Raw genomic sequence first — 26,308 nt, forward strand, 5'->3', positions numbered from 1 at the left:
GGATGCATCGTGGCTACCCAACGCAACACTGAAAATGGGAAATTTGAAGGTGTTCATTTTTAACCTGGCTGCTTGTCTGAAAAAACAAATTAAATCTGTTCAGCTAAACAAAGGTCCATGCTGGTACTTCTTCTACCAATATTTCCAGTTATTTTAATCCTAGCTAATATTGCAAGCTCTTTTTTGATTCCTAATTAATTTAACCAAGTCATCTGCAATTAATAGTTTAAGTAGGAGAAAGGTAAGTGCCAGGAGACTCTTGCTGGATTGGTAAAAATTCAAAAACATCAGAAGAAAAACTTGTACAAACAATATGGTAGAAGTCATATTTATTGATAAAAATTAATATATCTGCTATAAAATTTGTAACAGTAATGCAACTGAATATTTATTTTGATGCATAAACCTGAATGTTACATACCAAATACAATACAGTAACACTGGTTTCCTCCTTATTTACATGTTTATGAAAATTGATATGCAATCCATGTTAAAAGAACTTGTAATGGAGAATAGTTACATTAGAAAAATAATATTCTTGATAAAGCATTCTTGAGGACTCCAATCACATTTTCAGGCCTCTTTCAATAAGGCAAAAATCCCTGGTACAGCATATAACTTAATTTACAAAATACAATAACTTCAGACACATCTTCAAGTTTTCTTTTGGTATGCTTTTCCTCACTGTAAAATTACTCAATTTTCTTACTAAACAGAAAGAACTTTCAATAACGAAACTTAATGAGTTCTACTACATATTACATATACATCGCTGTAGCTTAGCGACCATAACTGGGCAATCTTTCTCCTTAACTGTTTGCTCAATGAGCTTTTCTTAGATGTAGGACATGTAGTATTTTGAAATCATTATGACTGTGGTATCTTTCTTCAGTTTTCATAGGAAACAGATCTGTCACATTTTGAAACTTTTTAAAAAAATTTTATTTTATTTTAGGAACTGGTGCACAACTACATTTCCACTCACAAGAGAACGTCACAAATGTAACTAAAATTAGGCTTGGATAACTTTGAAAACATACTACTACGTGCCCAAACCCAAATTTCTTACTTTAATACTTTATAACCCTGCCATGCTCTAGGAATTCTTCTTCTGCATAGCTTCATTACTAGTCACAGTCAGATAGTTTTAATTCCTTCAAAGGCACAAAACTTCCACCTCTTTTCCAGTGTTGCTCCTACACCAGTGAATTCTTGTTTAAACATGCGTGGCAGTCTCATCAGAAGCATTTCTATCTCATTTGCAGAGATCTGAGAAAGAAATAAGGGTAAAATTAAAGTAAGAAAGCTGTCCTGTAGATTGGAAAGAGGAAATATGGAGAACAGAAATAAGGGGTGGGGGGGGGAAATCCAGGCCAGATGAAAACAACCAACCGTTATTATTTTTTTTAACCTTAGCCTGACATGAATTTCCAGACTCCAAAGCAAGTGCAGATTCCTTGCAGGAATGATTCTGCTTTTGTAAGTGGCATCCCACTGTAAAAGAATGGCAACTGCTATGTCGGGGCTGCTCCCACGCAGTGTGGTACAAAGTCCACCAAGAACTACAGTTGCGGGTATACTTGTAAGGAGGCGGAAGCAAATGGGACCTTATTCTTCCTTCTCAGCCCATGAGCTCTTGAACCCTCCTCCCAGCTCCATCAGTTTTTCTCTTGCAAAAAAACTAACACAGGGACTTTATTTCTAATCAGCTCACTTCTGTTACGTAGGGCTGACTATCCATGGCGCTATCTTCTCCCAGTTTGGCCCAGTTCAGCAGCCCCAGATAACTAAGCAGTAAAGTTCCTGACTCGGCATTGCTCAGGATGTTTTTATGGTTTTGAAACCTTAATGACTGGTCAACTTCCTAATGGGAAAGGTGCTCTCATTGCAGAAAACACTTTCACAAAGGCAACCTTTCTGGTATAATGAGTAAGGAAGTCAAGAAATGAACAGTCATGGAAAATGAACCATTTTATCCTACAGCTACTTCCTCTAAAGCGATGGTCATGAAAGGAACAGTAAAAAAATCTATGGGTGCTGTCTGTTATCCACAGGTATCTCCATGGTTTGATAAGCTTCTCTGGCAACGATGATACTTCTGTTTATTCATATTAGTAGGAACCTTCCATGGTGAAAAGTTTTCTTTTTAAAACAGTGTAAAAACATAAAATATACTAATTATACCTCATTCCACCCAAGGGAGGTGAGAAAATGTCTGTCACCTTGTATTTTCCTGAAGAGGTTAGTGCAGCAGAAAGATTAAATGATTTGTTAAAGGTGGCACTGAAAATCAGTGTTGGAGGCAGTCTAAAGCCCCAGAGTAATCAGATCCATCTTTTACATACCCTCATGGCAGTAACGGGTAGCTGGTTACCTTTGTGTAATATATCTGAGCTCTATACTGAGCCCTCAGCCCACATGGGTATGCTGACCTTATCATTCTTCATGTTCAGGTGAGGAATGACAGGCTAACCATGGAAAGTAATTGAAATTCATCTCTGAGATTGCATCTCTGGATTGCACTATTAAAAAGTAATTTGTTGCTACAAGCAGTTACTTCCAAAATAAACCAGCGAGGTCAAATTTTGCGGCTCCTGTTTATTATGCAGCAGGTAGGTCCAGTGGTAGCTGCAGGGGCTGGTACGTTGGCACCTCAGAGAGATGGAGACAATGCTCCTTCCATGAAAGCTGTGTTTGCAAGTTAAGGGTTTTATCTTGCAGCCTCACAGAAGCCAACATGTTACTCATGTGAGTAGAAATTCAAGGACAGAGGCCACAGACATGCACAAGAAGGGACCACAGCAGTGAAAGGGGAGAAGGTTGAAGTGCTCAGTGGGCAGAAGCAATGAGCAGCAGGGCTGGAGCTCAAGGAGCTGGTATGTTAAATGATTGCTGTTGTCATTCAAGAGATACAGAGCTGGAGGGGTCAGCCAGCAGAAAAAGCAGTTGAAACTTAGCCAAATGCTGTGCGTTAAGGAAGGACTTGGAAGATGACTGAGGAGATGGGGCAGACTGGGTGCTGCAGGAACTGGGGACAAGATGAAGGAAGGTGTACATGTGGCAGAGGCAGGGAATAGAGAAGCAGAAGAGGAATAGTTGCAGGTGTGAAGCTCTGGATGTATCGGGTCTTGATAAAATCAGATTTAAAAAAAAAAAAAAAAGAAATTCACCAGTTTCTCGCCTCTTTTTACCATCCTCATCCCCTACTCCCTTTTCATTGTGGGTACACAATGTACCCACACTGTGTAGGTAAAGCACTGGACTGTAGTGTCCAGGATTTTACTGGACTGTAAAGCACTAGCAAATCTGAGCTGCCATGGCCTGAAGCTAGTGCCTAAGAACTTCATCATCCTTCCTCACTCATCCATGCAACCTGTCTTATTTTCAGTGGGCTTCTAGCTCAGGATCTCCTCTGCTTTTAGCTATACAGTTTTTCATAGAAACAGAGGGAGGATCCTCCAGAGGCATGAAGCAGCCCATCAAGGCAGCCCATCAAAGCAGCTGGAAGGTGATCTTGGCTATGGGTGGCATGGCTGGAGGGAGTGTTCAGGAACAAAATATTACCAGGATCAAAGGAGTTGTGTTTAATGACCACCACACAAGGAGTTCCACTCACATTCTGAGTCCAGGTGCACACCATAGCTATATCCCGACTCCGTGTTGCAAGAAAAGCTGGGCAAGCGCCATCATCCCCATGTCCAGAGGAAGTATTGGCAGATGTGGATCACAGCTGTGGCTAACTGCAGGGTGACCCCTGCATCTGCTAAGTACCTCATGCCATCTAGCATCCTGCAGAGCCGTTGTTTAGCGCTTAGAGTAGCATTCACCTGATCAAAGGTGGCTATTTCACAGCTGAGCTTCTCACCCTTGACTTGCTTAATATTCAGTGGAGAGGAAGAGGCCCTTTTGGGGCTTGATTTCATCTCATCCTACAGTAGATATTTAAAAGTATGTCAAAGAACCTTATCCTACACGTATGTATTGACTATGGGCTGTACGAACTGATGCATTAAAAAACACTTTGCACATGGTAGTGTGTTGGCCTCACTTTTGTGTTGGCCATACCTTCTCTGAATTTAGCAACAGGGTCAGCCAATTCCTTTATGAGGCCCTCTCCGCTTCCATGTGGAGATGAAGGGTATGCTTCATGGTCCATTCATGTGTTCATGGAAGTTCATGTTCAGTGTGACCCATGACTAACAACTTTTGGATGAATAAGGAATCATCTCCTAAAACTCTGCACAGTTTGATGGCCATGGCTACACCTGCCTCTTGTTCTGCTTTCTTTCTCCTCAGCTGTATTTCAAGATCATGTATCATAAAATCAGCTGCTAGTCTTTGACATTTAAAGCCTCTGCTCTTCTTTGCCACAAAGAATAGCTAAGCAGCATGAGGCAAAGACCTCAACACAAGCACGTGCATTGTAATTTGCGAATGAATAAAGACTGCAAACCCCCAAGCCCCATATCCCATTATCTTTCTAATGGAAACGCATGAAGGGTTTAACCTGCAGTAAAGAATAATACAATATTTCTATAGAGAAAACAGATTTTGATTAAATTTTTTTACCCTGGAGTCCAACTGCTGCATATAAGACCAAAGGTATTCTATATTGGCTCCAAAAGGGTGGACGTGAAGAAATGTGGATATGATACCTGTATTAAAAACAAATGCACACAAAGTATTGAAATTACTCAGACAATATATCATTAAAATAAGCAAAATAATTCAGAACAATCTGTTCTTGCAGGTTTTTCAGTATGAATTATGATTCTTATTTTTCTTACACAACCCAATAAACATAACAAAATGGCATATTTTTAATACAGTCATAATAACATGGTAAACACAATAGCTCATCTTCAGGAATGACAGCAGTTAGCAAGTAAGTGACCAAGATAACATACTGATGAATAAAGGAATTTATAAACAAAGACTTGCTGGAAGCATTTCAACTACCAATTTTATGCTTGATTTACCAATATAAAATTGTGGATATTGTAATGGTAAAATTATTGCTTTTTTCCCCTTCACTGGATGCTCTGTTGTGAAAACGTTTCATATAATTGTGTCAGAAACCTCACTCCCTCAAATTTTTCTAGTAATTACGCTGATGCTGGTTATGAAAAGTGCTTAACCTGTATTACCCCTAACTGCTGCTGAAGAAAACACAAATCCTTTATGACATATTTACTTATTTACTTTCTCTTAAAAGAGAGCCAGTTCTGTCTATCTTCATTGTTATTTACAGGATTGTTGTAAAAGGTATGGGAATAAAAGTGGCTTAGGAGGAGGCAGGATCTAAGTCTACAGATTTTTTTTGGCAATGAAAAACAAGTGACAGCATAATAATGATGACCAGAGAAAACAAGATTTGGGGCATCAGAATTGCTATTAAAAGCACCGTCCAATTTCTCTTCTTCTAAACAAACAGTGAAAATACAAAATGGCATGTGTGTTACCTACTGTTTGGGGAGAGTTGAACTGTAAGAATCAGAGCAAACATTTTCAACTCTGTTTGGATGGGTTTCTTAGCTGAACCACCCTAGGGGAAGTTCCTTATATTTAAAGCATAAACACCAGGATTAAAAATGCTTACAAATGACAAAAATGGGTCACTGTATCTTGTGTACTGCAGGCCATACTGCTTTCTTGATGCTGAATGAATTAAGATAATCTTGGATTTCATTTTTGCCCAAATACTGGCCATGGTTGAAAATGACAAGTAAAATTTAACTCATTTTAGACTGGCTTTGCAAAGAACACCTTTTTTCCTCCCTTGTATTTCCAATAGCATTTACAGACTTCTGATCCTGCAAAGGGAGAGGCATGTATTTAATTTTATACTATGGCAAGTTCTATCAGCAGTTACCTTCTTTGTGCTGTGCGTGACCATAAGCACACACACAAGAGCTCTTGAAGCAAAAGCCAAGACCATCACACTTGGGTGGGTTGACTGGGAATCCAATTTGTATTCAAATCACATTTTACCAGTGGCATTGTGTATGTTATGTGTGTTCCCAAGGCTTTTCAATTCAGGATGTTCAACGCTAGCTCTTTCATATAATGTAAATAAAAAGTCATTTGAAAAGATTTTGTAGTTATTGACTGGAGTTCCATGATAACTTTTTAGTAATTTTTTGTCTTTTATGCTCTTTTCCACTAAGACAATATTGAATTTTGTATAATACAGACAAACTTAGTGAAGGGATGGAGGCAAGGCCAATTTTTCCCTTGCCTCACCTGAACATGCCTCAGAGGGAGAGATAACATGAAATCCATCCTGAGCAATCTTTTGTCTTTGAACTGTAACAATGAGCCAGTTATGGAGGTATTATGACCAGTAATATCTGGACTGAGATTACACTGTTTATCTGAGTGTGCCACTGGACAGCTGCTGGATGGGACCCACTTTGGGACACTGCCACCACTTGTTACAGTCAAATAATGAGTGACCTAGAAAAAAAAGGTTGTTATTCTGTTCTTAAAATCCCATCCTTGCTACCCTTGTCACAGAAGTTATCTTTCAACAGATCAAATACTGTTCATTGCAATTAAAAGTTCCAAATTTTATTATAACAAGCAAAATTAAGTAAATTCATACATTTCTGTACATCCCACTGTTCCACATCTCACCAGTCACAGGAAGTTTGTGTACTAAGCCCTTTAAACATTTAAATACATTCTTCACTTTTAAATGACCTTTTTTGGTCTGAACTGTCTCAACCCGTACCCCAGCAATAAACCAGCAACTTTCCTGGTGCTTAGTAGATGCAAATGAGTTGCATTTAAACAAATTAAGGTAGTTTTGGAACTATCACCTACTGGGATACCGCTGATTTTGTGAAAAGACCAAACCGAAGAAATGAAACCTGGTCTTTCAGGTCAGCATTTCTGTGAATGGCAACCATGCCATAGGGAGCACTTTGGACCTTGGGCCTTTAGGCTCCATGAAAACCTGCCCCACTGAAACCAAATGCAAAACATGCATGGATATAAATGGGGCACGTTCCCTCCAAGGGTAGCATGGGTACTGCCAGCATTCCTGTGTGGCTAAATGCTAGGTACCAGTCAGCTGGCCCACTGCCTATAAGCTTTAGCTTTTAGACACTCTTTAAGAGTTTATTTTAAAGATTTTATTCTAGGTAAAGGATATGGCAGTCCTTGTGGTATTCTTTATAAATATTCATATTGCTAATTCCCTCACCTAATCTCAAAAGCATAAAGCTGGCTTGCTTAATATATCCAGTACACATATTTTTTTGCCTGGTGGTTTGCTAATATTATTTCCATCCCCTTCTCCTTCACCATTTTGCCTAATAATCAGATAACAAGTTATACAATTCTAGCCTGCTAAATCTTGATGTAAATAAAGTCTTCATACATTCATGCTGCAAGTCTAAATGCAGATCCTGCAATTCTCTTCATACCTGTAATCCTTTCATTAAACTCTGCAGAATTTTTCAGAAAGGAGAAGTTCACTTGTATTTTAGGATTTCTCTTACTAAAAGCCAAAGATGAAAAATAAAAAATAACTTTTTTTTAAACTTTTATTAGCACAAGGATGCATGTGAACACATATGCAAAATAAAAACTTGTTAAAAGGCGTTTTGTTCTCAAAAATCTTCTTTGGGGTTATCTTACCTATTAATAGTGCCTCCTTCTCTGATTTTAGACCTGGGCTTCGTTTCTCTGAATTTTTTTCTCTGTCTTGGTTGACCAATGCTACTGTCAATACATTGATTTCCTATAAAGTTTAAAAAAAAACACAACAGGTGGTCATGTAGATTTCATTTACTTCAATTAAACCTGTCTGCTTCCTTTCAACTCTATAAAAAGATCATTACTTTAATTCACATCTAAAGACAAGACAATTATAAATAATTGATTTGTTTGCAGAATATTAAGACACTTTTTGAAGTACCTTTATGCCAAGAGCTGCCAAGAAGAGAAATTTTGCTTGTGGAGTAAGTAATAACTTTGTTGCTAGTCCTTCTTCATTATAACAGCTTGAAAGATGTGCCATAAAGTGTGGGGATGGTCAGAAAACTCACATTTTCTAGCTATTAAAGCTGTAAACAAAGACCGCCTCTAGGGAACATGGATGGAAACATTCAGCTACAGCTATAAGAGCAAATTCAACAGTCACTAGTAATGTTTCTAGCTACTAGAACACAATCATCTACCCTGTTACACTCTTCGACCAGTGCCTGGCATGGTGTTGGCCCCCATCCCAAACAATTCCAAGGCACGTTTTGGGGATCAGCACTTTTCAGGGACCATTCCTAACAGGCGGTTTGCATAAAGCTACCTTGTTTTGAGGACTGAAAGAGAGCCAGCCTTAAGGGCAAACAAGTCAAGGCTCCTGCTTTGAGCTCCTTTTTCTGCAACCAGGTGGCCTGAACCATCCTAATCTCAGCCAAGCTATCAGTTAGATGCTCCATCAGAAGTACCCAGGCAGTTGTGTGACACAGATGGTTCTTCTCCTGGGTATATGTGAAGTAAACAAATTATCTCTATTTCAGAGGCATGTAAGTGGCCTCAAAGTGCATTGCACAATATTCAAGCATATACATGGGCTGTTTCCATGGAGCAACTGATATGCAGTAACTCGTTCCTTGGTGAGGCAGTGACTCACGCTGCTGCATCTGCTCTGTGAAATGCTCAGCAGGTCCACGCAAAACCTCAGAGGCAGAGAGCATGGGGCTGGAGATATGGTGGTGTGAGGTGGGACTGTGCAGGAATGGTGCTCTTGTTCTGGTCGGGGGAGTGAAGGTAAGAAGCTAGAGGTTGCATGGGACTGGGCAGCCTTAAATGCAAGCAAATTTGCACTATTTGGTGTAATGGTGTGGCCCATCTAGAACATGCACTCGGGGTGGTGCCTTGCTCCAAAATTCTTGGCAAGCATTTTTGGCAATAAAAGAGAGATGCTGGGCTTGGGTCGCTCTAGGGCATTTCTGAAGGTGTGAATAATCCATGCTAAAACAAAAATCAAAAACTCCAAAATATGTCAAATGTGCCTTTTTATAGATGACTAAAGGCTTCACAATCTGTGAGATAGGTAAAAAGAGTCAGGCATTTCCTCATTCTCAATTAAAAAAAAAAAAAAAACCACAACACAAAAAACGCCCAGTGATGTATACTCTGTGCTCTTTATAGGCTGGCTCCAAGGAGCAGCTTTCTGGTACTCAGTGCCTGATGGCTCAGATGCATCATGGGTTCAAACGTTCCCTCGCATCATGAAGAGGAACAAGTTGCCATGTGTCAGCTAAGAAATTGCATGTGCATTTGAGTGACGTACACACATATGTGTATCCTTAGCCCCCAGCAACAAGGGTCTCTGACAGACCTTAGCCCACAGTGAAGGAGGAGTGAGATGGACTGAGCCACCTGTGGTTTGCTGCAGTTGTAGTGGCCAACTGAGGCATGCCTCCTGGCCAGAGATTTATGTGTACTTGTGTACATGTAAGCTAGTCAGCCTTTGCTGCCTTTTTAGTCAGTAGAAATGAAATAACTTTGTAGTCGTGTATTTTAGTTATTTACTTCAGGTTGAAATAAATTGGACCTTAGAGGTGCCTATTTTATATTTCTCATTGGCTGCAAAGGGAAACATACAGCACAGATTTAGACACCTACAGGTAGGAGGGAGTCTGCAGTACAAGAGTTGCAGTGATCCCCTCTTAAAATAATGGTGTGCCTGAGCACTCTGGCAGCTACATCACCTTGCCACTAACACTCCTGTAGCGTTGTAATGCACAGGGCACATTATAACAGCAGGAGTATGCTCTAAGTTGTCCAGTACTGTTGATTCCCCTCCTGATAGAGCCAAAGGCTAATGCAAATACTCATCTACTGCTGGCCATGACATCCAAGAACAGTGAAAGAAAACCCAGGCAAGAAACAGAAATAAGAGAAGTGTTCGTATGAATTTCTCCATAAGGGCAGTAATGACAAGGGGGTTACAGATCAGAAGAACAGAGCTGGATGACAGATTTCATGATACTGCAGCAGAAGAGCAGAGCAGCATATGCCACCAGAGCCTGTATAGGTTAAGATGTAACTTTTGACTCCATCAGAGATAGAAAAGCAGTCTAAAAATAACAATTCCTGAGAGGGGAGGGAGAGAGCAGAGAGATGTGTATTTGATATAACAGGCCCCAAACACAACACACTAGCAGTTTCAGATGGGATTAGAAGTTTTGTCAAGCAGTGATGCAGAGAAAGAAACTATATTCCCATTGGGAGTAACGAACAGATGGATTCTCATTTAATGTCTAGATTTGAGCCTGTGCAGAACATTTTGTATGATTTATAGGACAGTGTAAATGGATGCTAAAGGAAGTCACATGAAGTCTTTCTTAACTCTGTGTTGGTACAGAGGATAAAAGAGTAAAAAATTGGTTATGGGGGAGCCTGAGGAAACTAAGAGTGGCAAAGATAGCTACTCAGCAAACAACTGGCTTTAGAAGAAGGCTGCAGGTTCTTGGACATTTGAAAAGGAGAGGTTTCTGCCATCCAAAACTACCTGCCTCACAGAAAATGATAAATTAGACTACTCTGATGTATTCAGCTGCCAAAATAAGCTTGCACAGGCCATGAGAAAATCCAGGGTGTGCATGGTCACATAAAGGATTCAGTAGCAATGCTGCTAGGAATTAATAGTGATTTAAGAGAAATGGGCATAACTGTATCTAAAAAACGGGTGTGAAATTCACCCAGAAACCAGGCTAATTATAGTGTAAGTGAAAACCTTAAGTATCTGACTACACACTGCAGATACAAATCTGGTACCTATGAAGCCTCTACGACAAATCCTCATGCAGTTAATTTGCACATTTTTAGAGGCACTACTTACACCAACCCACAGAAACAAGACTTTTAAGAGTACAAAGGTGAATGAGGCAATAACTAATTGGAAACAAACAGTTAGTTCACCTCTCTGACATGAGAAAAAGCTACTGATCACCAGATGCCTGAGGAAAATTATTTAATATATACTGCACTACAGTATTTCCTTTCTGTCCAGGAGACCATCCTTTATTTGGCAAATTCTATCTTCTGAGGCCCTAAGCAGTCTCCTTCAGCAGGTTTCATTATAAAAGGAATATTTTGCTACCATCTGTCAGTTACTGCATTAAAGGACAAGAACACAGCTGAGCATGTGCAAACCAGTACTTATTAGAAGTGAAATGACCTTGCAAGATATAAATACAGTATGTGGAAGGCTTAATCCAGGTTAAATCACACCTGGAGATCATTAGGGACCTGGCCCTATTCATTATTCACAAATTATGTCAGGTATTGGAGAACATGGAGGCCCGATTTGATGATGACAGCTCCAGAGCTGCTCAGCATGAATGCAGCCGTTCTGTGTGATGCTCTCACCATTGCCAGCTTGGAGCTTTTCCCTGCAAATGACACTTTCATCCATCAGCAGATGATGAAAAGACATGAATTTCCCTTGTGGGCTTGACAAACCCTATGATTCCACAGACAGCCCTTGGGACCAGCATTTTGATTCGGGGCTCCCTGCTTTTGAACCAGGGAGGCAAAGACAGAGAGAGAGTCTTTCTGGAAAACTTTCAGGAGAACTTGCTGGATAAAACAGAGGATGGCAAGTGACAATTTTCTCACACAGACTATTCATTTCCACAGGCAGACCTCTGACACCACCACTGACATAGAGTTGATGTCTGTGGAGAGTAGCACATGGCAGTTTTCACACATGAATGTATACCTTAGCTATGTCCTGGCCATAAGGTGGGACAGAAGTTGGGTTTGTGTCATTCTCCCATGTACCCTGGCTTCTTTTGGAAGCAAATGCAGAGACATGGGCAAGCGGATTGCTCCAAAAGGTGCCATGGCCCACCACAGAGCAGCTGGGTCCCACACTGCAGACACAGCAAAGAAGAGTGTGACTCCTGAGAGAGCTGCATTTGCCAGAGACAGACACAGAAGTCCTGAAGGGTAGAAGAGATGTGGTGGCTTTCTACAGAGGATAGTTGCAGGTACTGTAAGACCAAAAGGCTAGCTCTGGACTCCAGGGGACTAGCAGATCAGAAAGCTCCAGATATTTAGGCTGGATTACAGTCCTCCATTGGTTTCTTTTTTCCCCCTATGGGAAAGTATGATATTAAATAAAAAGTTCTCAATCCAGGCATCACTCATCCTCTACAGGCCAGTCTTGCACCAGTGCAAAAAAAGGCAGACAGAATATAAAATGCCTGCTCTTGCCTGGGGCTTCGCTCTTTAGCCTAAAAAGTTCTGTGATCCTGAAAACACAGGCTAGCCAGCATCCCTAAAATTGGGGGAAGTGAGGACTTGTCATTCCCCGTAAACGCTGACCAAGAGCTGAGCAGGGCTTGAACAGTAGCTGCCCTACCTGGGAACTACTCCTGCCGTTGCTCTGGACTCTGCTTGAAAGGCAGAATATGGGATTTAATGAATATGACATTGAAGACACCTGGCATGTGATCAGGATGCAAATGACAAATATCCAAAGAGCTGAAATACTCCCTCTGCTATCTGGGTAATCCAAATATTTGATAATTACCTTTAAATCTAGGGGGAATGATGACTGTTTGCATATTGTCTTCAAAGACATCATTCCCTTTGTTGTAGTATACAGGATTCTGCAGAATTGTGTGGTGAGGGAGTAAAAATAATATTATGCCTTCTGAAACACCCAGTAAAAAAAAAACCAAAACCCTACCAGACTCTGGAAGAGTTTGCAGGATATGTTGGTGTTTGTACTATATGTACAAAGCCAATTGTCTGAAGCATTAAAACAGTAGCAGAAGAAGGAAAGACTAGATGTTGGACACAGCAGGCATATGACAGAGAAACTGCTGAATGTTGTTAGGGGTAAGGGATACACCACGCTTTCTCATCAGCCAGGGGATATATGAGAGAAAATGAGTAGGAGGAGAAAATACTATATATCTGAAACATAAGCAAAAATCTTGCAGGCTGTTAACAGCAGGCCAGAGAGATGCTGTAAGCTTGAAAAGAAAAGGTAATTTTATGATTTTGGTAGAACAAAGAACCACGCACATGTGATACCAAATCTGCAGTCCTTAAGCTCTTGAAAGGCATACGTGTACCTGCTTTGAGTCCACAGAACTGGCCTTAGACTTCAGATGTGCTTGCCCAAACTGCTTATTGATGGCCAGGCAGGTTTGATGATTCTACTGCAAACATGGGTAGAAACTGGCCTGCGACACGAAGACTGCATGTTTTTAATTTATTTTCATTTACCTGGGGATCTCTTAAAGTCTGGTATAGTTGTGTTGGCTTTGCTGGTCTTTCTTTAAATGTACTTCAGACCCACATCTGAAAATTTAATCTTGCTGTTTTAACCTGAATAGAGCCTAATTCAATTTCCAATCAAGTGAATGGAAGCCTTGCAATAGTTTCAATGCACATCAAGTCAGGCATCTTAAATTTATGGGGACATGCAAGGTTGAAGTACAGGACAACTACTGACACCTTAACATGGTTGTCAGTTGAGAATGGGCTACTGTCCTTGTCTATGTTCTGATTCATGGTAAATACAAAATTATTCAATCCAAGTTGAGCTAAACTACAATGAAAGAGCTTGTTTAAATTTAACTTAAATCAAATTTCCTTGGAAATGTGGCAATGTATGAGTACACTCACAGACAGTGATCGCGACTCAGATGATTGCCGTATAGCAAAATCACTCAGGTGACCTTGGGAGGTCTCTAGTCCAACCTCCTGCTCAAGGCAGGACCAGCTGTGGGGTCAGAGCTCATGGATACGCAACAAGGGATAATAGTCCAATGGCTGGATAAGTCTCAGCAATTTCTCTGCAACATCCCAGTTCTGCGCCCTCATCAAACAACATGTGGGGTGTGTCATCAATAGATGGGTGCCTCCATCCCCTGCAGAAGGGATTTTCCAACCACCATCACTTGCTGCTTCCTCCTGATACTTGTGATTAAAGTCTTATCTCCACAAGCACAAAGAAGGACAGAGGTACCATCACAGATGGGGAAAGCCTGATAACCTAATCAGAGAAAAGAAAGTCCCCTGACCCAGCTCCTCCCAGGGCTGTCACAGGAGAGCATCAAGACCAGTCAATGGAAATGCTCTTTGGACCATCTTATGGACTGAGGGGGGCACTGCCTATAGGGGTATGGGAATTGTTATGGAATGTAGGGGAAGAGCATCTTCCCCTACATTGTACAAGGCTTAGGTGAGGGTCCTTAGTGGGGAAACAAAAGGCGGGAAAAGGGAGGGATCATGGTGGTTTGGGAAGGGGATAAAAGGGACTGGTTGCATGTAAACGGTTTGCTGGTCATTACACTTGTCTGGCCATGCCATGCTCTGATCAGTGCACTACACTCATTAAATTCAATTTCTGACTCTTTTCTTGGGTGAGGGACTCTCTGTTCTGTGTGCATGGGGGTGTGTAAGGGGGTCCGAGCACAGCAGCTGGAGTGGGACCAGGGGTCAGGCAGCCGTGGCGTCTGGGGACAATGGGGACAGCAACTGGGGACATCGTGGGGTCTGGGGAATGACTAAAAGACCTGTGTGTGTGTGTGTGTGTATGCATGAGGCAGGGGCCAGCTACGGGATAGACTGAGAGTCAAAGGCCAGTTACTGGAGGGATCCATATCGTATATATGTGTAAGTCTGCATATATATTTCCCACTAATGGACCTTTATCCTGATCAGCCAGAAAGGGGAGTAAGATGAGGCCATCAGTGCTGTTTGTGTTTATGAATGCTGAGTTTGTGTTGATCTGTGTGGCTGGCCATGTGTATATGTCTGCATATAATGCATGTGTTGTATACATGTGGTTGTGCATGTGCCTGTGGGGAATACGTGCTCAGTCTTGCTGCAGGTTGGTCACATGGAGCTACGACCACCTTGCCTCTGTCGGGCTGCAGGATTCAGCAACAACCAACAGCAGCAATGCTTGGTTTGGGCCAAATGGGTCTAATTCTTCCTTTAATGGAGCTTGTTCCCCTTCAAGGGCTGCTATGGCACTGTGCTGTGAGGTGACATGTGGAAATTTGGTTAAGTGTCTGAACTCAGTAACTCAAAATTCTCCAGGAACATCGTGTGTGTTACACAGCTCTTCTTTCAGCCTGTCCTCTTACAGTGACTGTTTCTGACTCTCTGCTGACTACTCCTCTAAAAATACTTTAATGACTAGAAAATTGCTCATAATCTTTGATTAATATAATTCTTTTGTTGCTGTAAATGAATTGATCTTGTGCTAGCAAATTAACTACTTCCTAGAAATATTATATTTTACACGGTCCTGGTTCCTCACAGCCTAAGAGTTGATTTCAGTAAAGTGGCTGACATTAAGTTAGGTGGTCTTGCTGACACACTGTCTATACATAGAGAGGTTTCTTGGCCTTTTTTATGCGCACTGGAATAACTCAGTTTACAATAACAAATTACAGTGTTGCATCACATATGAAAAGAATAAGACAAGGAACGAGGGAGGCATCCAACCATCTGCCCAAAACTGGAGCTCTCTTTTAAAACCAGAGCACTATTTTTAGAGTTAGCACCAGGTCACCAATACACTAAAAAACCCCTTGGTTTTCGGTGTTTTTTTCCCAGCATCTCAGAGGATCCTTTTCCTTCTACTATCTACCTAGTGATGCAAAAGTATGTATTTGCCATATGCTACGCTGCCGGTGAACGTTGTAACAGTTTTTGCTTGTGACTGGTCTATCATTAGAAATGATACACACCAGGTGTCACCTTTTCATTCAGATCAAGCCTAAACTTGATAACTTATTTTGTGCTATGCAAGAAACCAGTGTTGGTTTTGTCAGCCACAGGACATTGTAATTACTTTTAAAGTACACTAATATAGAAATTTACTTTTCAAGTACACTAATATAGAATTTACCAGAACTGTAAATTTAAGCGTGCACTGTTGTTAACAAATAAACAGTTGACAACTGGGTTGAAAAATTATCTGGAATTAAAATTATAGGAACAACAATGAAGAAAAATTAGAACAGCGAATATAAGACATTGCAAACGAAGCACTTCAAATGCACCTCTATGCATCTAAGAGTAGTTTGTCTGATTTATCCTACATGATAGAAGTGTTTTCAGGAGTGAAGATTAATTGTATTATGGTGCTCTTGACATCCTATTTTTCCGATCCATTTGCCAGAGAGATGCTTTTAACTTTTTCATTACAAAGCTTTTACTATGATAACTTTCACCTGCTGAGTTTAGGCAACTAGCAATAATCTGAAAATGCTTTTCTCATTGAAACTATCTCTTTATATTGTTCTCATTGTATTTGAGCACATCTATTTTATGGGAATGTACATATGCAAAATACGGATGACTAATATGAAAGTTACTTCATGCTTATTTTTAAAAGTATGATCAGGTTGCTTCATTTTCTAAAGCTGGATTTATGTGTAGGTTCCTGATGACAACACAGATGTTTTATGTGATGTGAAGGTGGCTGTTTTGCAAGGGAAAAGGTAATTGTTGTTTTGCACACTTTGTGTTAGGGAATTGCAGCAAACCAATGGTTGGCTGAACGAAAGCATCACCTGCCCACCACCTCTGCTGAAGTCATTGTAGGAGGGGATACTTCATGTTTACTTGAGACTGAGAACTTGTGAAAGCCCTTTCAGATGGTCTTTAACACAAATATTGCTCTAGCAATCTTCTCGAGAATGATGCACTTCGAAAAAAAAGTTAAAGAACGAAAAAAAAGGCAATTCGTTTCCCTTCTGGGATGTGTAGAATTGTTTTGAATAAGTCTTTGTTGAAATAAAAGGGAGTAATTGGGGGGCAAAAAAACAAGCTTAAATGTTTTATGAGAGTGAATGGTTTTCACTGGGGATTTGTATTTGCAAGATACTAATTTTAGATATCTGAAAACCCAGGGCAACCCCCATATTCATGAGAATCTCCACATCTGAATACATGAAAAGTACTTGAAACAAACATTTTGGAGCTCTCATTCCTTTGGATTAGATTTTGATTAGGATGATGAACTCTTCTTCCAAGAAGAGTGTCTCCTGGGGATACTGAAATTCCTTTCTCGCTTCTGTCACTTTTTGCTGTCTGTTCCTTGAAGAACTTTAGCAGGTTGGAGGGAGCATGAATGTGGTGTACAACCCCCAGGACTGCAGTGGCAGGCTTGTGGCTGAAGCAGAGGTGGCCCATCATCCTTCAGGTGGTTGCGGGGGAGCCTGAGTGCTCTGACAAGCCAATCTGCCTTGCACACTGTGTGGGTTAAACACACTGTGGGTTAAACACACAGCTGCATATGTATAAGGCTGAATGTTATTCCTCACTAGAAATGATGGGATGACTCCTGTATACGTGTGCAGTATAAATACTTGGGGAAAATGCTTTGGGATGAAAGGCTGCACATAATGATCAGATATTATTAAAATGTCAGGTAGCTCTGGGCATTGAAGAACTGTCTCCCTGTGGAGCTCAGATGAAATTTAAAGTCAAAAAACTTTTGTGATTTGCTGAGTGGGTGGCTGAATGGGTTTTATCATTGTGTCTCAGAGTTCTCTCTTCTCCTCCCTCAGATGATGGGAATTCACTCCAATCAAAAGCCAAGTTACAATGCCACTCTGACACTTTTAATTAGGGACAAGGGAAGCGGTGTGATTTCTTGCTGCACATTAACAAAGGGGTTATTGCTACAGCCCAGATCTGCTTCAGGTAGCACAGTCCGTGTCAGAATATACCTTGGTTTGCTGTAGCCATTTGCTCCCTGTAGGGTTAGATCGTGGCTGAAACCGCAGAGACTGTGATTCAGCCAGCAGAGAGACCTGCACCGTGCTAATGAAACTCTATTGCTGTCCTCTAATGAGCCAAATGAGGGCTGGGGCAGCGAAGAGTGGAACTCGGGGACTTGATCTATCAGTGTGTAAGAACTTCTGAAGGCTGAGCAGATTCTTTGATAACATGGTCCTAAACAGCCAGTTAAACTCCTGTTATTTTTCAGGCCTCACGGTATTGAATTCATGAGGTGGTCATTCCTCATGCCTGCAGTGCTAAGTAGGAAAGCTGCTGATCTGAGAATGGTCATAGCTGCTTGAATTTATCATACTCCACATGCCTTAAATTGAAGGAAATGAGAAGAAATGAGTGATGGATGGGCTACAAATAAATGCCTGGCAGGGAGTAGAAAGAGGCACAGCCACTCTTCACCCCTTAGTCCTGGCCCCACCAGGACAGAAGAACCTGAATACAGACAGTAAATGGATCTTTGTAATCCCTGGGGGCTTTACTCCTTGCTCCAGTCAGGATGCAGCGTTCTTGAACCTTCTTCTAACAACGTAACACACCCATGATGAGAAACCAAACCCCACATCTCTCTCTCCTCAAGGGACTATCCTCATCCTTGCACTGCATCATTCTCTTGTTCTTCTGCTTGTTCTCTTCAGACAGTTAACTGCATTTGTGAAATGAATTAGTTGACTGAATACAATCTTGCAAAGGGGAGCAGTTACAATAGAGGGGCTGGAGAGCGCACGTAGCTCATGCTCTTCTCAGGAAATGCAGCTTTGAACCTTCTCAAGTGGAGGAGAGAAGCAAACCCCAACTTCTGGCATGTCCTGTGAGGGACGTAACCCTTCTCTCAGGTACGGAAAGGCTGCCAGCACCCTCTCCCTATCCTCAAACGCACCCAGCTTTCATCACCTCACTTTTTGCAGCACCCACCTACTCCCGTGTCCTCCAGAAATGCCTGCTGCAAGGCCAGAGGACCCCAGCCAAGCTGAGGCAGCTACTCCATGACTCACATCAGCTTGCTGAGGCTGAGGTTCACAGCTTACAAACCCCAGGAACCCAGGAAGCTCAGATAGAAAAGAAACACACGTTTCCTGATGTGTGCAACCCCTGCACTGGGGTTTTCTGGCTTATAACTTTAGGCCCAAATTGCTTTTATATTAGCCATGTAGAGCACATTTTTAATGTTCTGTGAAGAGCAAGCCTTTTCAATAGTGGGCTAGCCAGGAAATGGTTGTTGCACTCACAAGGAAGTGAAGCAAAAGCATCAGCAATCACTTGGGATCTTCATCAATAACGGCGACCAACTTTTGTCCTGTAGTCCCAAACCACTGGGACGATTTGAGCAGGCCTTGCACTCTTCTAGTTCCCTCTCCTCTCCCTGTGTTCAAGGGCCCTTTTCATCTCACCTGGCTTGATGTGAGCCTCATTTAAGAGATGTCTTTACTTGTCTTTGGTAAAAATCATCAGTGATTAGCTATACTATGTGAAAAGAGAAGACTACGGTGTAGTTAGGAATAACATCACTTTCAGTGTAGCATAAAGTGAGCAATTTAGTAAAATGGTTGAAATATTTCACCCTGGTTATGCTCCTCCTCAGAGTCAGGGATCATCTGGTAACTGCTTGAAAAGCAGATACAGAGGGGAAAAATTAAAGGAAGAGTCAACATCAAATGTAAGATGCTTGGCTGAACTTGAGAAATGCTCTGATAACAGCTTCAAGCATTCAAATGGAAAAATGCATCCCTACTTAATATTATTGATTTCATGTCTGGAGAAAAACCCACAGAATATTGTGTCCAAGCTGCTGGAGATGCTAACTGGAGGCAGACAGATGAATGAGGTCACAGTCATTACTTTGTTCAAACAATGACACTCAAACAGAACAAAAAGCTGGTAAAAAAACTTGTGGTGAAATCAGTTTCACTCTCTGAAATGTATTCATTTTTATTATGCCTTGGTGATAATGAAGTAACCCTAAAAGTCTTTTGGTGAAATCCTGGCTTTTTAACCTGATGGGAATTTAATTATTGACTTAAACAGTCAGGACTTTACTATGCAATTGCAATCTGGGCATTCAAGATGCTTCTGTGACCACGACCCATCTCTTGCTTTGGTCTGAACTTGGAGGACTGATACTCTTGACTACCGTTTTATGGCACTTTTACAAAGGGTAGGAGTTAGTCACAGGAGCTATCCTCCATCTAAGGAAGGCAGATAGCTGTCAAGGGAAAGCGCCAAACTCCTGGAAGAAGATCATTGAGTACTTTCAATGTGGGGCTTATGTAAAAAAAATCTCCCTTTGTCCATTAACAATAGAGGGATACCATGGATGTTAACCTTCCCACCCCAAAAATAGGGATATATTCACCAAGACTATATAACTGTATTTGCATGCCGTGCCCTATGTATACTGAACTCAGAAGTGAGCAAAAGGAGATCTTTGATCAAAACACCAAATTAACCTATATACAAGAGGCTCCACAGAAAGCCACTGAACTTACCGAAACAGTGTAAGAATGAATTGCCTTTATAGAGTTAGCCATAAAACACATGATTAGCATTTTCAGTTTGCAAAATATTCTCTACTCAAGCACACCTCCCAAGCAAGTTTTTTTTCATATCGGGACTAATCAGGTCCCAAGAGTCTGGGAACATCCTGAAAGAGGATTATATCTGAAATTATAATTGTCCATTGGCCATTATTTTCTCTTCAGTTAAGACAGAGATGTGAATTAAATATCATTATATGCAACAATGAAGAGGAAATTAAAAGGGGAGCAGATTAGAAGCAAGAAGCAATCTTTTCCTAACCGCAGGGCTGGAGGAAATGAATGGTCAGTGCAGCACCTCTGGCAGTCCTGGGTGTTGAAGTCTCTGTTAACATCAGGCCAGGATCCTGGGTTCTATGTACCACTTGAGCCTGACATTTGGCCTTTCCGGCCCCAGAGTATAGCTGGGAAATGTCCGCAGCCATAACAAATATTACTGCGTGTACCTGGCAAGTCACTCATGAAACACCCTTATGACTGTTTACAGAGCCTTGTAAGATGGTTTTGCTTTCTGGAAACAACAGATGTACTGGCAATACACTAAAATTTCTGGTTTTGTCCCCCCAGATTTGTGTGTGAACTGCCATGGCAGGGAGGGTAACATTGCAATCGCTCTTGGTTAACTGTGCTCAATTCTCCTGCAAAAACAAGAGAAAAAAATGAAGACTGGTCCATTTATAGGTTGGGCACATTTCAGGAGGGATGTTTTTCTTTTTCCAAAGGTGTCCAGATCCTTGTTTCCCTTTCAGGATGGTCTTACACAACAGAAAAGTAGAGGACACACCAGGATAGGTCTAAGTATATATTTTCATCTGTATTTTCTTTTGCTAAGAAAAATATTTCCAGGTTTTATTTTAAGAAACAATGTTTTCTAATGTAAATATGATGCACACCAGTGCCATCAGCACCTCAGGACTGCAGAAAATAATCTTTTTAAGATTACAGTATGGGTTTTCTTGATATGTATGCAGTGTGCCTAAAGTTTCTACTATCCTTTCTAGGAGCCTCATTTTCTGCAGAGTAATCTAAATATGCCATAGAGTGAAGATTAGACTGTGTATTCACTGTATAGACATACGTTGCCATTTTTCCTTACCAACACCTCCCACTATTGCTCTGCATGTAAAGGTATTTCATTTGCTGAATTCAACCTGTCAACTGTAACAAATATGTTCTAATCCCATTATACGCATCACAGTTCACTAACAACCACGTAGGAGCCACCAAGCCTTTTTCTCTTTGATCATCCCAGATTTGCACACTGGCCAAGGGCAAGAACCACGAATTCTGCTGAGAATAGATGTGGAGAGACAACCTGCAAGGCACAACACCTGAGCACTACGTATTTGATATAAATGACAATTGTTTAAAAGGTACCTCAACTTCCATTTTATGAAGTTCATTACTGTAGCAAATGCTTTAACAACCATTCTTTCCCTCTATTTCTGTATTTCCATCTGTGCTGCTATGCCTTCTCTGATTTCATGGCGGCATAATTGTTGAATACATGGCTGCAACTGTGACTCAATAATTGTAGCTGTCTGGTTTCCCTCTTCACCATTAATTTAGGTATTGACTTCTTTTCTTAGGAGTCTAATATTGCTATGAGATCACCATGGGAAGAGCTCATGGCAAAGAGGGGCAGAAAATAGAGTTTCTAGCCTATGGAAAATTCAGGCATTTAAAAAATTCCTGCAATTACAAACTGGAACAAAACATTACATTTTGAAAAATTTACCATTAACCAAAGATTCTGAAATACTTTGATTTAGATATCTTGGAATGATGTACTGAAACACTCTCTTCACACAATTCAAATGTTTCATTTTAATGCTATTTCAACCTTTATATTATATAAAAATACAACTTTCAGGCTCTTCAGTTTTATCCAGTTACATATCAGCCAGAATGATAAAAGTTGAAGTATTTAGGTAATTTTGCTTTAAAACATTTCAATCTTGCAAAACATTGTTTCTCCACATTTTTGGAGAGGAAGTAAGTTTCTTTAGAAAGTTTCTAAGTCTCACGTTTCTAAATTCTTTTAGGAAACCTGCAACCAGTTGTTGTACAAAGACAAGTTTTTAGGTAGCAAATGTGAGCATTTCAACATCATGAGTGCATTAATGTCTTTATTTTGGTTTGCAAACAGAATCTTTCAAAGGGGCAATGAGACGCTATGCAGACGGACTGCAATTGGAGATTTGTTGGAGCTATCAGACAATATTGAATGTCTCCTGTCCAAATGCTGAGAGCTATGAGGCTCTATCGACTTCACTGCGGAAACAGACCACAATGAATGAGATTGAGGAAAGGATTAAAAAAGAGAGGACAACATTTCCTTATCACAAAGCAGTTCACAAAATTTGAGCCTTCCATTCAGGTTTAAAATAAAACTGCTTTTCTGGCTATGCCATTAGACAACACATTGACTAAAATAGATGTTAAAATATATTAGTGTTCAGACTGTTGCTAGTTCTCTTGGCTAGGAGGAAGATATCATATATAACCAGTTTTATTTTTCATATATTTATAACAAAGCGCAAAGCTGCATGGTTTGCATGACAAACATAGCAGGAAAGTTTTCCTTTTTTCTCTCTCCCCTTATCCAAATTGCTGTTTTGACTGCAATCATTAAGGGAATAACAGAAGCATTTTTTTTGGCAGCAGGTTTTGAAAAACATGACCTTAACAAGTCCTTTAATTATTTCGGACAAAATGATGACTCAATGAATTAATTTAGTCCTCTTGCACAAATTAACTGTTTTCAAATTATACACGTGTATACGAATCACTTCACTCAGAACTGAAATATGGCCAGACTTGCTCAGCTGCAAGGTGGCAGCCACAGAGACAAACAGTATAACTTTGTAGCTTGAGTAATCCTGGACAGGACACTAAGGCACAGCATTTCTTTTGCAGTCGTTTCCATGGTATCTTTAACACCCACATACAGCAAGTAGGACATTGGTTGTTAAAGTCTCATCCAAATAAATCCTACAAAGTAAATTGCATGGAACCCAATTTATCTACCTTGAAATGAAGTTTGCTGGGATTTGAACCTGTGGCTTCAGGAAAAAAAACAAGCACTTCAAACCTCATGTGCAAATCATTCAGCCATTCTATCAGCTTTAAGACATAAATAGTAAATTTGAGACCATACGCATGCATATACATATATATATAAATAAATCTATACATAGATAGCTGTACCTACATTTGCCTGAGATTCATCATGCCCATTGATTTCTGCTAATTCCTTGGCGCTTTTTAACTGCAAAGAGTAAACAAAAAACAAAACAGAAAAAACAAGCACATTACTTGAGTATTTCACACAGTTATCTTTGATTTATTTGAAGGAGCATTTTATAAAGCTTCCAATGAGAAAAACAGATGGAGCATATAATTCTAATGAGTTTTTACTCAAACCATTTTGAAACCAACATACTTAAGGCTTGATAGGTTGGCAAGAAAAACAAAGGAAAATAATAAGACTGGGTCATTATTTTTTAAATAATAAGATTAGAAAGTAGTTTCAAGGCATAAAAAGTGTACAGAATTGGCTCTCAAGAATAATAAATGATTTCATTTCCCATTTTTGTTGCTATTAATTTAAACTTTACAATATTTGCAAGTTGCCACTAGCTAAATAGTGTTTTGCTAATGGTTACTTTTGAATGATATATTTTGAGCTGTTTAAGATGCCAAAGTGCTACTGTACGTTTCCTTCCTGAGGAAGCATCTAAATAACTGACATGGCTCCTGGGTATGACGGCAAAGGAGGTGAAGAGAAGAACAGCTCTTTTATTTAACCAGTGGCAGGAAGAACTGAGGAGACACTGCCAATTCCAAATATATGATTTGAACAAAACCTTTTTTTTCCCCTCCTGAATTAGCTTTTTGGGGAAAATCCAGGATTACACTGGGGATTGTAACAATCATTCCCAAGAGATTTAAGGAATGTCCTAGCTCATGTCTCGAACCACAGTGAAATATGCAGTCGTTCATCCTGTGATTGAGCAAACACAGAAAGGAGGAGACACTGCAGCTCTCCTGAGCCTATAAGCCATGGAGGTTTATACACTTAAATGAAGTACTCAGAACCATTTACTCTTCAGGTAAATCTCTGAAGAGTCATGCTTTTATTCTAACTTATTTCAGCGCAGATATCTAGGGTGGGGTGAGATGGGGAACAATAAACAGAACTTTCCTCTGCTTTCCTTGGTTTTTGCCAAAGAAGCTGGACTTGATGTAACCGTTGCTGATACAGCTGTGATCCTGAATGACAACAGTCCTAAAATCCAGGTGAAATGGAACACTATTGTGTTTCGACTAGGTGTCTGACTCAGAAGTGTTGGTGGACTACCACCCTAGGGCGGCTAGGTTACCTCCATCATCTTTTTGCCATGTGGCAGCAACAGCTAAACTGCATGTGATTCAGTTCCCAGCTTCTCACAGTTTCCAATCTGACAATTAAGGTAAATGGGACACGGTCTCTGCATGCCTTATTATGCAGGGCTGTAAACTGCACCAGTTCAGGAACTGCTGCTTAAGCCACTAAACTGGTCCTGATGGTGAAGGAAGGGGGCGGCAATCCCTGATAAAGCAGTAAAAAGGATAGCTGGGGACTGCAAACTCATCAGGTGTCCTGGTTCAATTCACTGATGTTCATCTTTCAATACCCTCGAAAAGTCTGCAATTTATACTGACAGCAGGGTGATGCATTTCCAATGAATGCTACATGTTTTCCCTGCACTGAAAAAATAACCATACTGTTAAACCACCTCACTGTGAGGATGGCTGGTAGGAATGAGCCGAGAGGGCTACTTCCAGCCAAGCACCAAAGTTCAGTATTTCTGCATCACGGTGTGACCAAAAGAGACATTTCCTGATTCTGCCAATTCTTCATTATAGAAATTCACCTCATGTGAGCAGTCCTGTTGAGTTCAGCTGAATTACTCATCTGAATATGAGGTCAGGAGAGCAGGCTTGGGTATGTGAAACCACTCTGCATGCTAATGCCACGTCCTGAGTGCTTGGGGAGTGCTGTTCATTACTTACCTTTCGCCTTTCCTTTCCAGGCTAATAAAGTGCCGTCACCCCTTGGTGACTGCTGGCTTCTTGGGCAATGCTCTGCGTGTGTTCTGCTGGTGACATATCACTCCCCTGTCAGCCACATGAGCGTTCGATGGGAGAGTGGGCTTAGCCTCTAGCCTATGTTGGTCTGGCAGGCTTTCACCTCACCATGCTTTCCCACCAACTGCCCTGGCACTGCTCCACCGGTCAATCTAACTCTAATGCAGACAGGGTGCTTGAGCCTTTCCATCTCTTTTAGTGCCTGCCATACTCAGAAAAGGATGCCAGAGCTCAGGCAAGAAGGTGTTAGCATCCGCATCTACACTAGGACCACTGCAGTAGGAGGTGGAAGTGAACCGGTGGAGATAATAATGGAAAACTTGTGGGTAGAGAATGTGCAGCTGCATTCCCACAGGCTAACAGGGTAAAGTCCCTTTTTTTCCAATATTGTTTTTTTTTCTAAATTAGAATTTAAATTATATTATTCTCTGAAACCCTAAATAGTGAAATGTTGGAATAGGAACCTCAGAAAAACATACAATATTGGAAAAACAGGACTTGCCTTACCCCCTAGGCAGGCTCCGTCCCAGGTTGGTGGTGAACGTGATGTTACCAGCAGAGAGCATGCTGAGGCAACGCACTGAACTAGTGCCGGTAACAACCAAGGGCCTATCTGAATGGAAAGGAGAAGGGTTGAGGAGTTAGAAGTCTCTGATGCATCTAGTGCTGTGGTGGGGTTGGTCTGACACAAACCAGTGGGCGTGAATCCCTCTGACAACAAGAGCTGGCGGCCATGGGCCAGATTTGATCCAGAAGCCTTTTGGCTACAGTAATGTAATATGGTGCACGAGGAAACAGGACCTCTCCCTGCAGGATGTCCCAGCCTGGACGCAGCTGGGTTGGTTAGTGCA

The 26,308-nt window shown here is 40.9% G+C and overlaps 1 protein-coding gene across 9 annotated transcripts in view; it reads right to left on the reverse strand.

Annotated features, from left to right (window-relative positions):
* Nucleotides 1-314: 314 nt before the first annotated feature.
* Nucleotides 315-26,308, reverse strand: part of ENOX1 (ecto-NOX disulfide-thiol exchanger 1) — a 394,890-nt gene continuing 368,896 nt past the window's right edge. For all 9 annotated transcript variants that reach the window (XM_072850165.1, XM_072850170.1, XM_072850162.1 and 6 more), the window contains 4 exons: nt 23,539-23,595; nt 7,645-7,747; nt 4,570-4,655; nt 315-1,269 (listed from right to left, as the gene is read on the reverse strand). In XM_072850165.1, the coding sequence (XP_072706266.1) occupies nt 1,138-1,269; nt 4,570-4,655; nt 7,645-7,747; nt 23,539-23,595 (378 nt within the window). In that variant the 3' untranslated portion in view covers nt 315-1,137. The remainder of the gene's footprint in view (nt 1,270-4,569; nt 4,656-7,644; nt 7,748-23,538; nt 23,596-26,308) is intronic.

Source organism: Ciconia boyciana, chromosome 1 (genome assembly GCF_034638445.1).
Source record: "Ciconia boyciana chromosome 1, ASM3463844v1, whole genome shotgun sequence".
NCBI classification, from domain to species: domain Eukaryota; kingdom Metazoa; phylum Chordata; class Aves; order Ciconiiformes; family Ciconiidae; genus Ciconia; species Ciconia boyciana.